We start from the raw sequence: 13133 nt of genomic DNA on the forward strand, positions 1-13133 counted from the left end.
TGCTGCTCTTCCTCCCTTTCTGTAATTCTTATCTAAATCTTCTGAAAAGATATCATTTGAGGGATCAGCAAGTGGTTGATGTCACTATCTGATCATAAACACATCAAAAGCAGTTATTTTAAGAATCAGAAATAAGAGAATATGGGCACGCTAAATTCAGCCATGTAGAAAGGAATGCACATTAACCATGCACATAACAATGCAGTGTAAGTCATTAGAATCTTAACTGTCATTAAGAATTGTTTTAGGTTAAATTCAAAATGTTTTTAAGGAAACATACTGCATAATTAAACTACTTTCTATTCAACTGCTGCTTGAGAAGTAATGACAGACATCAAGCTGTCCTGGTGCTTTCTCAGAGTAAATGAGAGGAATTTTTTGGATTTATTGTGAGACAAATTCACAGCTGCTCCAACCCACCAGAGCCTCTTACAGGCTGTCAGCTGTCTTAGCAGTGCTCTCACCTCACATGTGCTTCTGTTACCCTCCTGCATCTGCCTCTATGGAATCTTGCACTCCTGTAGCCGGGAAGCCAAGTGCTGCTGCAGAAAAACCACAAGCCAAATAGCTAGTGCCTCCCTAACAAATGTATAATTTTTAGATTTCATTGTGGTCCCCAATCCTTTTATTTGTCCTTGGTCAGTTTCCTTGCCCATCAGACTCAAAGACTGTGAATATTCAAGACCTTCATCTCTATACCAGAAGATCATATCCTCAACCCTCTACCCCACTCCAGTAGTAGAGGAACTTGCCTCTACTTCACTGAGAAGGTGAAAACCACTGGGTGTGAACTGCCCCAGCCTCTCCCATCCTTTTCTTACAAACCTACTTACTCCTTCATGGTCCAATCTGCTCCCCCCAAGAACTACAGAAAAAAAGTCATTTTCCTCTGCCACTGTCAGTGTCTTCTGTTCCCTGCCCTCTCCCTAAGGCCTCGCTCCATCACCTTTCCCTTTCTCTTCTAGACAGGAGACCCCTACCCCTCCTAGCACTTTGCCCTCACCACTGCTGTTGTACTAACATCTCACCCGAGCTCTTCTTCCACCCACTCCAGACTTCTCCCCTAAACCTTCTCAAAGATTCATCTCCACTTGCAACCTTCACTTTCTTATCTCTCACTCCTCAGCTCCCTGCAGTATCTGCCCACTAACGTCTAACAACACTCACTGGGTGTAGCTTAGTTAAGGATGCAGCTCCTGGATTTAAGCAGAACTGCAGCTGACTCCTGCCTCCTCTACTTACAAGCTGCGAGAGCTCGAGCATGCTGCTAAGCTTCCCTGGGCATCAGTTTCCTTATTTCTATATTGGGGATAATAATAGGAACCAACTTCATAGGGGTCTTGTAATATTAACTGAGATGCTGAACACTGAACAGTGTCTGCACATGCCATGTGCTGAATAAATATTAAAACTATTACTACTACTAGTAGTATTTGCATTTTAAGGATTATTAACATCATTGTTTGTCAGGTACTATAGTAGGTCTAGCTAAAAATTCTGAACGAAAAAAAATATCCTTCTAAACTCACGCAGCCAAGAAAAACCACTCTGCAGTCTCCTTATATAATGTGTCTTATCTCTTGGCTTAGGATCACCTTTTCTATTTTCAAAGCAGGATCTGCTTGTAGGAATTTATGATTCGAATCAGTTCCATTCATACACATATACATGTACACACACATACACATGCATACACACAGATACATACACTACACACACAACATGCACAGATTAGGGAAATTTACTTGTATCATGTGAACCAATGTGAAAATATTTAATTTAGCCACACGCAGGAGCTTAAACTTATGCTGCCTTTGCAGCAACAGAAGTATCTACCCCAACGTTCTGCATGCAGCTGGAAGTCAGCAATTACTGAAGAACAGAGAGTCGTATAAATCGACTTAGTTCTCCCCACCGTCAGTCACAGCAAAAGCAGAAAGAGTATTTTTAGCATCATGTTTGAATCCTACCTGACAACCAGGAAACTGTAATAATTCCAGCCTATATAGGAATGAAAGGATTGCTTCATTGCTGGAACACCAGAAATTATACCTAATGGTCAATTACATTCTGTGATTAATCGCTAAGAAGGCTAGCATGGAGCACTTATTCCCTGCCTTCATTTCCTCGCTAGTCTCAGGCGTTTTGTTGTTGTTGTTGTTGTTGTTGTTGTTTTTGGTCACAAGCTGTGTGTGGCATTGATTTTAATTAAGAAGAGACAATACAGGAAAAAATACAGGAAAAGGTGATTATAATAGATATGTTCAGAGAGCAACTAAACTGAATGGTAAGACCTCATCTCAGTGACAAAAACGGCTTCACTAAGGCATGCAATTTGGTTTGTCTATCAATTTAGTTCTTGGAACAAGCTTGTAAATGTCCATGCTTCATCCCAGCACTATCAGGAGTGTCTTGCTCTCATTGCAAGTGTTAGTATGGGGCTCCACTGGAGTCACCTTATCTGGGACCCTCTTCACCACTGGGATCTCATGCTGGAATCCTGTACCCTGACCTAATTCCTCTAGGATTCAACAATGACTTACATTATAGGCAGAGAAAATGATTCCTGGTTTTCTCTCTCTCTCTAACACTGTTGCTCTGCTATTCTATCAATATTTCAAAACAAATTTGGATCTTAAAAATCTGTTGAAATTAGTTGACTAGGGGATAAAGAACTCACATAGAAGGCAGGACCATGGCAGGGATGATGATGATGATGATGGTGATGATATAGCTAATAATAACTGAACAGTTATTTGTGTTAGACCCTCTTCCAAATACTTAACATACATTATTTGCTTCAGTTCTCACTGCTATGAGAGGTTGGCATATTACTCCACTTTACATATGAGAAAACTGAAGCTTAGAAAAGTTAAATAACTTGCCTCAGACCATACAAGATCCAAGGCTGGGATTCCAACCAAGGTCTGTGAGAAGGCAAAGCCCACTAATGTTATAAATCATGTGTCTTAAAATAACAATTTTTTTCCTGTGATCTACATGTAAACCATAGTTTGTACAAAACTTAATTTTTATTATCAATGGTCTGACACAGTAATTCTACATATTTCCATAATAAAAAAATTACACTTCCCATTTTAAAAAATGGGAAAAGAACAAGAATGGTCAAATGAATAAAATAACATGAATAGCCAGATGAAAAAGAAATTTAAGCAAATATTAAATTTCTGATATTTAAAATCAAAGAGAATTTAATTCATTTAAGGAAACAGTAATCAAGTGATATAGTGTACAAGGCACTGCAAGAATTTAAAGATTAAGACAGCATCACCCTGGCCCCCGAGAAGCTAATGATCTAGTGGCAGGGACACAGTATAGTACTTCAGGTGTTACTTCAAATGGCATCTCCTAAGAGAAGTCTTCCCTGAGCACCCTCCATCTAAACTGTTGCCCCATTCCCTGTTACTTTCTATTACAGGGATCAGCATATTTCTTCTGTTAAGGATCAGGTTGTAAATAATTTAGGCTTTGTGGGCTATACGCTCTCTGTCAAAACTATTCAACTCTGCTGTTGTAGCTCAAAAGCAGCTATAGACCACAGGTAAACAAACAAGCATGGCTGTGTTCCAATAAAATTTATTTACAAAACAGGCAGTGGGCCAGATGCAGTTCACAGGCTGTAGTTTGCCAACCCTGCTCTAAAACATCATACTGTTTTTTCCTTCATAGCACTTAACAAAATGTGAAATCAACTTGTTTATTGATTGAATTACTATTTCCCTCCACAAAACTGGCAGTTCCAAGAGAGTGGGGTCCTTGTTATTTGCTCACGGCTGGCTCTCTGAGGCCTAGAACGGAGTTCCTGACACATAGACAGCTTAAGTATTTGTTGATTGGCTAACTGAATGAGTAATATTTCACAAAAGGAGAAACACAGATTGTGAACAAACATATGAACGATATTTGGCTTTGCTGTTAATAAATATAAAATAATTGAAAATGTCAGACCTACAAGGTTAGAAGAAGAAACAGAGGAAAAGGAGGAGGAGGGGAGTAGGGAAGGGATAGAGAGCAGGAGGAGGAGGAGGAGAACTAGAGAGGATGAATATGTGAGTGAACTGGCCTTCGGACCTACTGCAGATGGGAGAGAAAACTGGGGCCACATTTCTGTAGGGCCATTTGCAATTACGTACCAAAATGTATGTGCCAGTTCAAAAACAGGCAAAGGATTGAATAGACATTTCTCCAGAGAAGATATCCAAGTGGCCAACAGACACGTGAAAAGATGCCCAATTAAATCAGTCATTAGGGAAATGCAAGTCAAAGTCACAGTGAGATACGACTTTACACCCATTAAGATGGCTATTATCAAAAACGAGGAAAATAACAAGTGTTGCGGGAGGGGTGGAGAAATTGGAACCCCCTTGCATTGTTGGTGGGAATGTAAAATGGTGCAGCTGCTGAGGAAAACAGTTTGGCGGTACCTTAAAAGGTTAAACAGAACTACCCTATGATCCACCGATCCCACTCCTGACAGTTGTACACACGTGTACAGCATTACAACGGAATACTGTTCAATCTTAAAAAGGAATGCAGTACTACAGGCTATAACATGGATGGACTTTGAAAACACTGTGCTGCATGAAATGTCAGCCAGAAAAGGACCAACACTGTATGATTCCATTTACATGAGGTACCTAGCACAGGCAGATAGAACAGAGGTTTCCAGGAGCTGAGGGAGGAGGAAATGGAGAGTTATTATTTAATGAGTACCAAGTTCCTAACTGGGATGATGAAAAACTTCTGGAGACGGATGGTGGAGATGACTGTACAATACTGTGAATGTACTTACTGCCACCGATGTGTACCCGTAGACATGATTAAAATTATAAATGTTATAGCATGTATATTTTACCACAGTAAAAAAGGTATATAGATCTTTCTTGACTTATGACTTACTTACAACCCAATAAATGGGTAAATCCATCGAAGTTTGAAAATATCCTAAGTCAAAAATACTCTTAATATAGCTAACCTACCAAACATCAGAGCTTAGACTATCCTACCTTAAACATACTAAGAACACATACATTAGCCTGCAGTTGGGCAAAAGCATCTAACACAAAGCCAATTTTATAGTAAAGTGATTTTTAAAATTATCCTCTTCAGAATTTTCTGTACTAGTTGATTTTTTTAACAACAAGTATTTCTAACCGAAATAACATGCTATTATAAACTCATGTTTATCACTTTTTCACATTAATTAAGGAGGGTTAAGCTCTTGATACTTTCATAATAGATGTTTTCTGTATTTCCATTTCCATAGCAACAACAATACTTATGAGAGAATCAGATACAGCTTCAAAAGACATGCATACCTCAGATAGCGGTGTTGTCTCTCCATCAGCCAAAAACAAAGATAGGATTTCAGAGCAACATGCAATAATCATGCGCTAGAAATAAGAAGACAATATAATGAGGTTGACCTTATTGGTTAAAATACTAGGTATTTTTATTATAAACTATTTATTTCGTCTCTTCTTGCATCATTACCCAACTCTAATTCCCAGATGAAACTCAGAGGGATTCAGAGGTCACAATCTTTTAAGTAATCAGGGTTATTTGAAAAGATACAAGATGAACACAAAATACAAGATTTAACTATGAAAAATAAATAGTTTTAGGATTCTTTCCCTACATATTCACCATGAAAATTCGTATGTTACAGAAGAACAAGTAAAGTAACTCACACCACAGTAAGATTTTGAAAGGTCACTTTTCTTCTGAGAACCTTAGAATAATGAGATTTAGATCCTAGAGAGGGGTTTAAGCTGAGATGAATGGCTGAGAATTGAGAAAGAAGTGGAAAGGGTAAATGAAGAGGAAGACAGAGTCAACATCACACAGGGTCCGTTGTTGAGGACACTGCTGCAGCCCCTACTGTATGGACGCAGCTAGCTTTTGAGTGGACATCTGACTCAAGAGAGACCTACCCACAGGCAGGGTCGAATCAGCCAGATCCTCCAGCACCGTAATTTCGCATAAAGGAGAACAGAAGAGAGCTATAGTCAGTACTGGCCATATGAGCCAAGAGGTCCCAATAGGGAATTGGAGAAGGCAGCCAACAGGCCAGATGTGAGATGAGTGAGAGGAGGAAGCAGAGATGAGTGACGACTTGTGCCTCCTGTGGGACCGAGCACAATCTTGGCTCCCGATTCTCCGGTTCCATTTCCCGTGGGGCCCACTATGTTTTGTCCCCAGTCCTTGGTCCCACATAAGCTTACTTACCATACTCCACCAAATACTGCCTCCTTACCAAACCTGATTCACTTGAGCTAGTGTAAGTGGGCTTTCCTTACTCTACAACTGAAGGAGTCATGATTACAAGACTGTCAGAGATAAACTATGCTTGCTTACTTCACAATGCTGCTGGCATCCAACAACAATTTGTTTTTATTTTTGCTAGTATTAATATATACATGTACTAGCATCCAAAAATATGAGAATGGTGAAAGTACTTTAATTTTTAAATGATAACTGACCAATGCTGGTTAAAACCTTAAAATAAAGAAGCAAAAAATTGAACTCACATCCCCAAACCACATTATATTTAAGGTTTTTTTTCTTTTTGTTTGTTTTGTTTTATGAGGGGAAGGTAATTAGGTTTATTTATTTACTTACATTTGGAAGAGGTACTAGGGATTGAATCCAGGACCTCATGCATGCTAAACATGTGCTCTCACTTGAGCTATACCCTCCCCCCATATTTAAGTTTTAATAAATGCACAAACACAGAAAAGATAAAATTTTAGAGCTCTAAAGCTGTAGCTGTTTTACTTCAACTTAACAAATATATTAAAGGCATTGTATTAGGTGCTGTGGAACACAAAGATGAAGAAAGAGACCCCATCCTCACAAAGAGTACAATGACTGAGAAAAACAGATCTGTACAGGACTGACTAATACGCCAAGTAGACTGTGGTCAGAACATTCGTAATTATGACATGCTATAGGATCCTCAAAGTGGGAGGGGGTAATTATAAGTACAACAAACAGGGAAGACTTGCTGGATAAAGGGCCATATGAACTGAGGCTTGGAACGGAAGTAGGATTTCAACTAGCAGAGAATGGGGACAAGGGCAGTCCAGATGGACAGAGCCATGTAAACAACAAAACAGCAGACAGTCAAGGAAGATAAAGGATCTGATGTGGTGTCTGCTGCGGGCACGTGTAGGAGGCGTGGTGGTGAGAGTGGTGAGAAGTGACGCTGACAGGTAAACTTGTAACAGGACGTGTAATTGTAAGGAATCTGGGCTTTGTTGCTTAGAAAATTGACAGGCACTAGACTGAGGGAATAATAACCCAATTGCTTTAAAAAGATAATTCTGGCTATAGTTTAAAGGTAAACTGGACTAGAAAGAGACAAGAGAAAGAGAAATCAGCGAGGAGGCTACTTAAGCTGTTTGGGCAGAAAGTGCTCCTGGCGAGAAGTAGAGCAGCTCCCACGGGCACAAAGGGTGGAGGGCAGGCAGGATACCCAGCACTGACCAGAGGACACCTGTCTCCTGTGATGAACTTTACATCCTGGTCCGTTTTACCACATCATGGAGTGTGTTCTTACACACTCCTCTTATTTATCCATATTTCTATATTTCTAATTGAGTTCTTAGGACTGGTTACAGTATGTTTTCTTTCTATACAAAAGGTTTCGTAACAGCCACGATGGGTTACTGTCATGATTCCATAAAAGCTATCAAGCAAAATGACAGTGTCTATATCATTAATCTCTTCACATAACAGATGGAGACAGTAATATTACCTGATAAATGCCTTCCACTGCCTGTCTCAACATTTATCAAGCAGAAATTTCACCTCAACAACACTCTACTTCTTTGGCATTACTTGAGGTAAACCACATACACACATGGGAAATTGTCTGATTTAATACTGGTCTGTGAGAGACCTCACGGGACCTTGCTGTCACAGAAATGAAGACAAGGAAAGTGTGTAACTCAGCTGCTGGAGGGATGCTGTGGTTGGCAAGGGAGCTGGGAGGGCACACAGTGACCCTTGTTCAATCTGCCATTTCCCCCTTAAAAAGGAGCATCTGTTGATTCTATGGGGGATGCCCTCCTGAGTAACTTTAAAAATAACAAAGCCAGCTTTTTGACTTAGTTGAAATTCTCATCATTGTTCACCAATTTTATGGGAAAAAAAACTTCCTAAATTGTTTTGCACCCTCCAAACTCTTGCTTTCTTATCCCTCCCTCACATGCAAATCTTAGCAAATCACAGGGTGGATCATGAGATGCTCTTCCAGGTACTGACCCCATCTTCTTCTACCTCCCACACAGCCCTGATTTCCCAGGGTCCTTTGCCTCAAAACAAGTTCACTCACCATTTATTCCTTCAACATCTACTGAATGCATCCTAAGTGCCATGGAGTAGTAATCAGAGATGAACAAGATGGAAAGAGAGCCCTTAAGGAGCTCATGGGCTAGTGGGAGGAACAGGAGAGACAAGATTCTTACACCACTGTGCAGTGAGGTCATGGAGGAGGAAGCACTCAATTCCACCCACATCTCCAGCTCCAGCTCCCACTACATTCACCCTGCACTCCTGCCACCCTCAACACAACATCCAGTTCTATGACCTCACATCTCATCTCCTGTTGTAACCTCAGTCTGAAACATGTGCTCTCCACAGGTCTCCAAGGAGACATTTCACAAGTAAGTAGTAAAGAGGCACTATGTTTTGGTTACTGGGCTAGATGTTGGAGATCAAATGATGAATAAGACCCCTGAGCAAAGGAATTCAAAGGCAGGACAGAGGAAGGGACATACAGAGAGATAATGGCCAAAACGATACAGTAATGGTGCAGGGTATTTTGGGGTGCCAGGAAACATGGTCTTTGTTTCAGTCTATGGAGTCTATAAAATGTTGTCTGAGCTATTTAAGCAAGTACAAATTCTAGCTCAACCTTCTCTCTCAGACACATGCACACCTATGTGAATGAGATTTTAAAAATAATAAAATAGAATAATTTGCATCAACAGCCCCACCACTGAGAAGGAAGGATTCCAGCAACCTTGCCCTTCGGTATAAGCGTAGAGTCCAGATAATGGGGGAAACAGGAAGATTGGAAGGTGCCTGAAAGACTCAAGTTGAACTACACAATCAAGAGATGAGCCAGAGAGGAGAGGGGAGAGGAGTCACATCACTCCAAGCAGACTGCGTTGGAGGGAAAGTTTTAGGACTTTGAGTCAATGAGACAGAAGTTAGAGAGCTGCTGCGGATGTCAGAGAGGTACTAAGAGCAGGGCAGTTGGGAAAAACATTTAAAACAACTTAAGCTGTATATGATAAAAGGATTCCCTTTTAGATGTTCTCATGAGAGAAGCTATAAAGATTTAGATTATATTCAATGGTTTTGAACGTTAAACTGATGTTTCTTTGAATGCTACACTCTGCTTGCTAAGAGAGGGCCACCAGGCAGCTGGATTCCTTACGGATCACATCTGGGCATCTCTGGCCATACTCATACCGTGATTAAGCCCATCTGTGACAGGGACCTAATCGTACCAATTTCTCTATGTCCTTATCTCCTCAAGCCTGGAACATGTTTGCACAAGACAGTTTCTCAAAAATAATGTGTTAATTGATGCTAATGTCCAGTTGTATTTTGTTCTATGTTTTCATAGTACTTTGACACTGGGGATATGTAGACTCGACACTAATTTTTATTGCCTTGTACAATCCAGGCATCTCATATTTGTTTACCAAACTAATCTTAGTTAACTTGGTAAACATATTGTAGCTTTTTCTTATCAGTATGTTATGGTTCCAAAAAGGTGTTTGTGTCTCTTAAAATCAGGATGCTTTGCATCTTTCATATGCTTTATAAAGCACTTGATATGCTCTGAAGATACTCCATAAAGCTGTGAATGACAGGTTAAAATAACCCAGGGATTCTGAGCCAATGTTATTCATTTTAGAAGAAGGACATACAATGTTTTCAAGCCAGAAGTGACTGGAACACCTGTTCTGAAGCCCTCTCAAAACATCTTCAATTAATATCTGTATCTGAAGTTTTTGGCTTATTCCAGGCCATAGGGATTTGGGGAACAGAAAAAAAGGAAAGGAATGAGAAAGAACAAGATTCACTACCCATATCAACCAAAGGCACATTTTCTGGATCCTTATATTTAATAACCCACCAAAAATCTATACTGTGATAGAAATAAATTTATTAGATTATAGAGGTTATGAAATCCTGTCCAATTCCCGACCAGAATCGATCTCTTCAAGTGTCCTAGTTAACTTCTAATTAGCTCCAAGTGAAGGTTGTCATGACAACAAACTGGCAGATTCTAGTCAATGGAATTTATTTGATAACACCCAAAACCTCGCTGCCTTTTTTTTTTTTTTCTTAAGTGCTGGTTAGTATACTGAAAAAAAAAAGAAAACTTTATATAGTTCTTCCATTTCACAACTTTCAAATGTGAATTAATTTGTTTGCTGATTTACCTAAACTAAAAATATTAGTTTGTCTTCTATTTAGTGACATTGTTTCATATTCAGAACTAACAGAACTGGAACATATCTTAAAAGTCCTAATTAAAGCTGAAGAAACACTTTCTAATTTGGAGAATAAAACAAATTAAAAAATACAGAGGAGAACATCAGGCTGGAGAAGAATTTGTCCTACTCGAGGATTGATTTCACTCACATATAAAATTCTAGCCAGGATATGAGAACAAGTCATAAACCTCAGCTGGTCCTCTGGATTCCTCCCTCTGCTTGCAGTCAGATCCCTCCATTTTCCTCCATTTATTCCTGATTTGTTTATATTCATAGCTACCTTCCTGGCTTAGGCACTGGGCTTACTGTGATGGATCTGATACCTGCATCTGACCCCCAGGGAAATTCTGATAACTCTCAGTCCAACCAAGGGCCATCTCTTCATCCCAGCAGTACCTGAGTGAAAGGACCATTTCTAGAAGTGAGGTGAAAATTAGTCCTGGGAAAGGTTAAGTGACTGACCCTTGTTGGTAAAGCTGAGCATCAGAGAGCATTCTGGAATCCTTACTCTCATGGACACTCACTCTACTGTCTCAGATAATCTAAGCTGAAAAGACACGAGTTCAGGAGAAAAATAATCATTTTCCATTTATGAACTATGTGATAATGGATTCAAGGACAATTTTGGCAAAGTATAGCCTAGGCTACGGCTCAAAGACAGCAACCTGCTAAGTCTGGTCTATGACTGAAAAACTGCAGTTGTCAGTGATCTACAAAGGAAGCCTGAAAACGAAAGAAGAGCTGAGTTCTTCTTGAAAACAGACATGAAAGGGCAACCATGCATTTTAGAAAAAGAATTACATACATGAATCCCATGAGTCTGAGACATCTGATCTACTGGGAGATTTACTATAAGCACTCAGTATACCACTAATATCATTAAGCATCTGGTAATTCGTGCTGTAACATTTGAGGACACTGTAAAGGATGTTCAACTAAAATTCTAAGATATCAGTTCTATGATAAGTGCAAGCACAGAGCACAGGTGACATAAATTCTGGAAAGTTGCTTTTTTGCAAAGGCCAACTGCTCTTGCCTGATAATCCTCTTACAGCTGGACTTGCTGCTTTCACAATAATGAAAAATGCACTCCTTCACTCTGCGGGTAAATGCAGACTGAAAAAATGCCAACAAGTATATTCTGAAAAATCAGGAAAGCTGCTAACTTTTACATTTTCACAAAGTGAGGGTATAGAGGAGGTAAATAAGAAAACAAAAAGAACCATATCGACAATATTTTTTAAGAATTAAAAATGCTTTGTTATTAGTAACCAATTAAATATTAAACCAACAGACAGTGATTACAAAAAAAAAAAGGTATAGCAGACTAAAAACAAAGGAAAGATCCTAAAAGCTTTCAGAGAAGAAAAACGGGGTGGGGGGACCCAAGCAGCTGCGAATTCAACCAGAAAAACAGCAAAAGGAGGTCACATAATCAGAACTATGCTACAGGCACTGAGGGCAGCCAGCCCTTAACTAGAGCAGGAGGACAGGGGCTTCCAGGAAGGAAAAGAGGAACTGAGACATAAGTATAAATACCTCGGTAAAAATCTATGGATGAACATATGACAGATCTGATGTAATGATCAGAAGGAAGTTAAAAAAACAAAAAACAAGTGAAGGAAAATCAAACCTTACACAGGAAAGGAAAAAAACCCCTGTACACTATGATTTGGCTATGAACATTGTTTATGGGGTTATAATAATGTAAACACTGAATGCTGATTTAATTAAAGTTTGTGATATAACAATAGTTAGAAAAGAGGGGGAAAGGAGCAATTGAAGAGAAGTGTAAGTAAGTCAGATCCTTACATATGATAAAACCAGTGGATACTATATAAAACTGATACACCAAGAACAAAACTATTATCTGTGGCTGCCATTAGCACTGTTCATCAATATTTCTGGTCTTCCTCTTTCCAAACTGGTAGAATTGGTGGCATGGCTTGTGACTTATTTGGCCAATGAAATGTTAATGGAAGTGATATGATGGACAGTTAAGAGCCAGTGCACGATGTGCCCCCTTTCTTCCCTCCTGCCCAGTGACTGGAGATGTTCCACAGAAAGGACGTGCCACCAGCCTAAGGCTGGTGTAAGGAGACATGAAGCAGGGGCCCAGGGAACCCACTTGGATTTGAAGAGTGTTTGTTACCTCATTTTTCATGACTGATCCTGCGCAATATTTATAGATGTGGAAGTAAATAACAAAAGGAACAGCTGAAAGAATTGAAAAACAGTCGCCTCTGCAGAGCAGGGCAGTGGAGCAAGAACAGGTTGGGCAGGAGACTGTCCCTTTTCATTTTAAACCTTGTACATCTGTTTGATTTTTTTTAATGGCCATGGTAACTACAGAACATACATCTCAAGAACCCGGATTAACATAGAAACGGAACTTCAAAGAGCAAGTGATTAGGGGAGAACATGGATTCTCTGCTCCTCTCATTTCCATAGAGGGTAAGGAACCCTCACTTCACTCCAAAGAAGGAAGGACATTTCCAGCTTTTTTCCAACCCAGCCAGAAGAGTGAAGTGACTTAACTGACTGGTGAGTCTGGGAAAAGCAACAGAGTATGCTGGGCTCAGCCCCATCGGG

General features: G+C 39.8%; 1 protein-coding gene across 1 annotated transcript in view; it reads right to left on the reverse strand.

Annotated features, from left to right (window-relative positions):
• The window catches only part of CFAP54 (cilia and flagella associated protein 54), a 272419-nt gene that overhangs the window by 45288 nt on the left and 213998 nt on the right, over positions 1-13133 (reverse strand). The window contains exon 67 of the mRNA XM_045522505.2: positions 5340-5414. Within this exon, the coding sequence (XP_045378461.2) occupies positions 5340-5414 (75 nt within the window). The remainder of the gene's footprint in view (positions 1-5339; positions 5415-13133) is intronic.

The sequence above is a fragment of the Camelus bactrianus genome, chromosome 12, assembly GCF_048773025.1.
Source record: "Camelus bactrianus isolate YW-2024 breed Bactrian camel chromosome 12, ASM4877302v1, whole genome shotgun sequence".
Taxonomy (NCBI): domain Eukaryota; kingdom Metazoa; phylum Chordata; class Mammalia; order Artiodactyla; family Camelidae; genus Camelus; species Camelus bactrianus.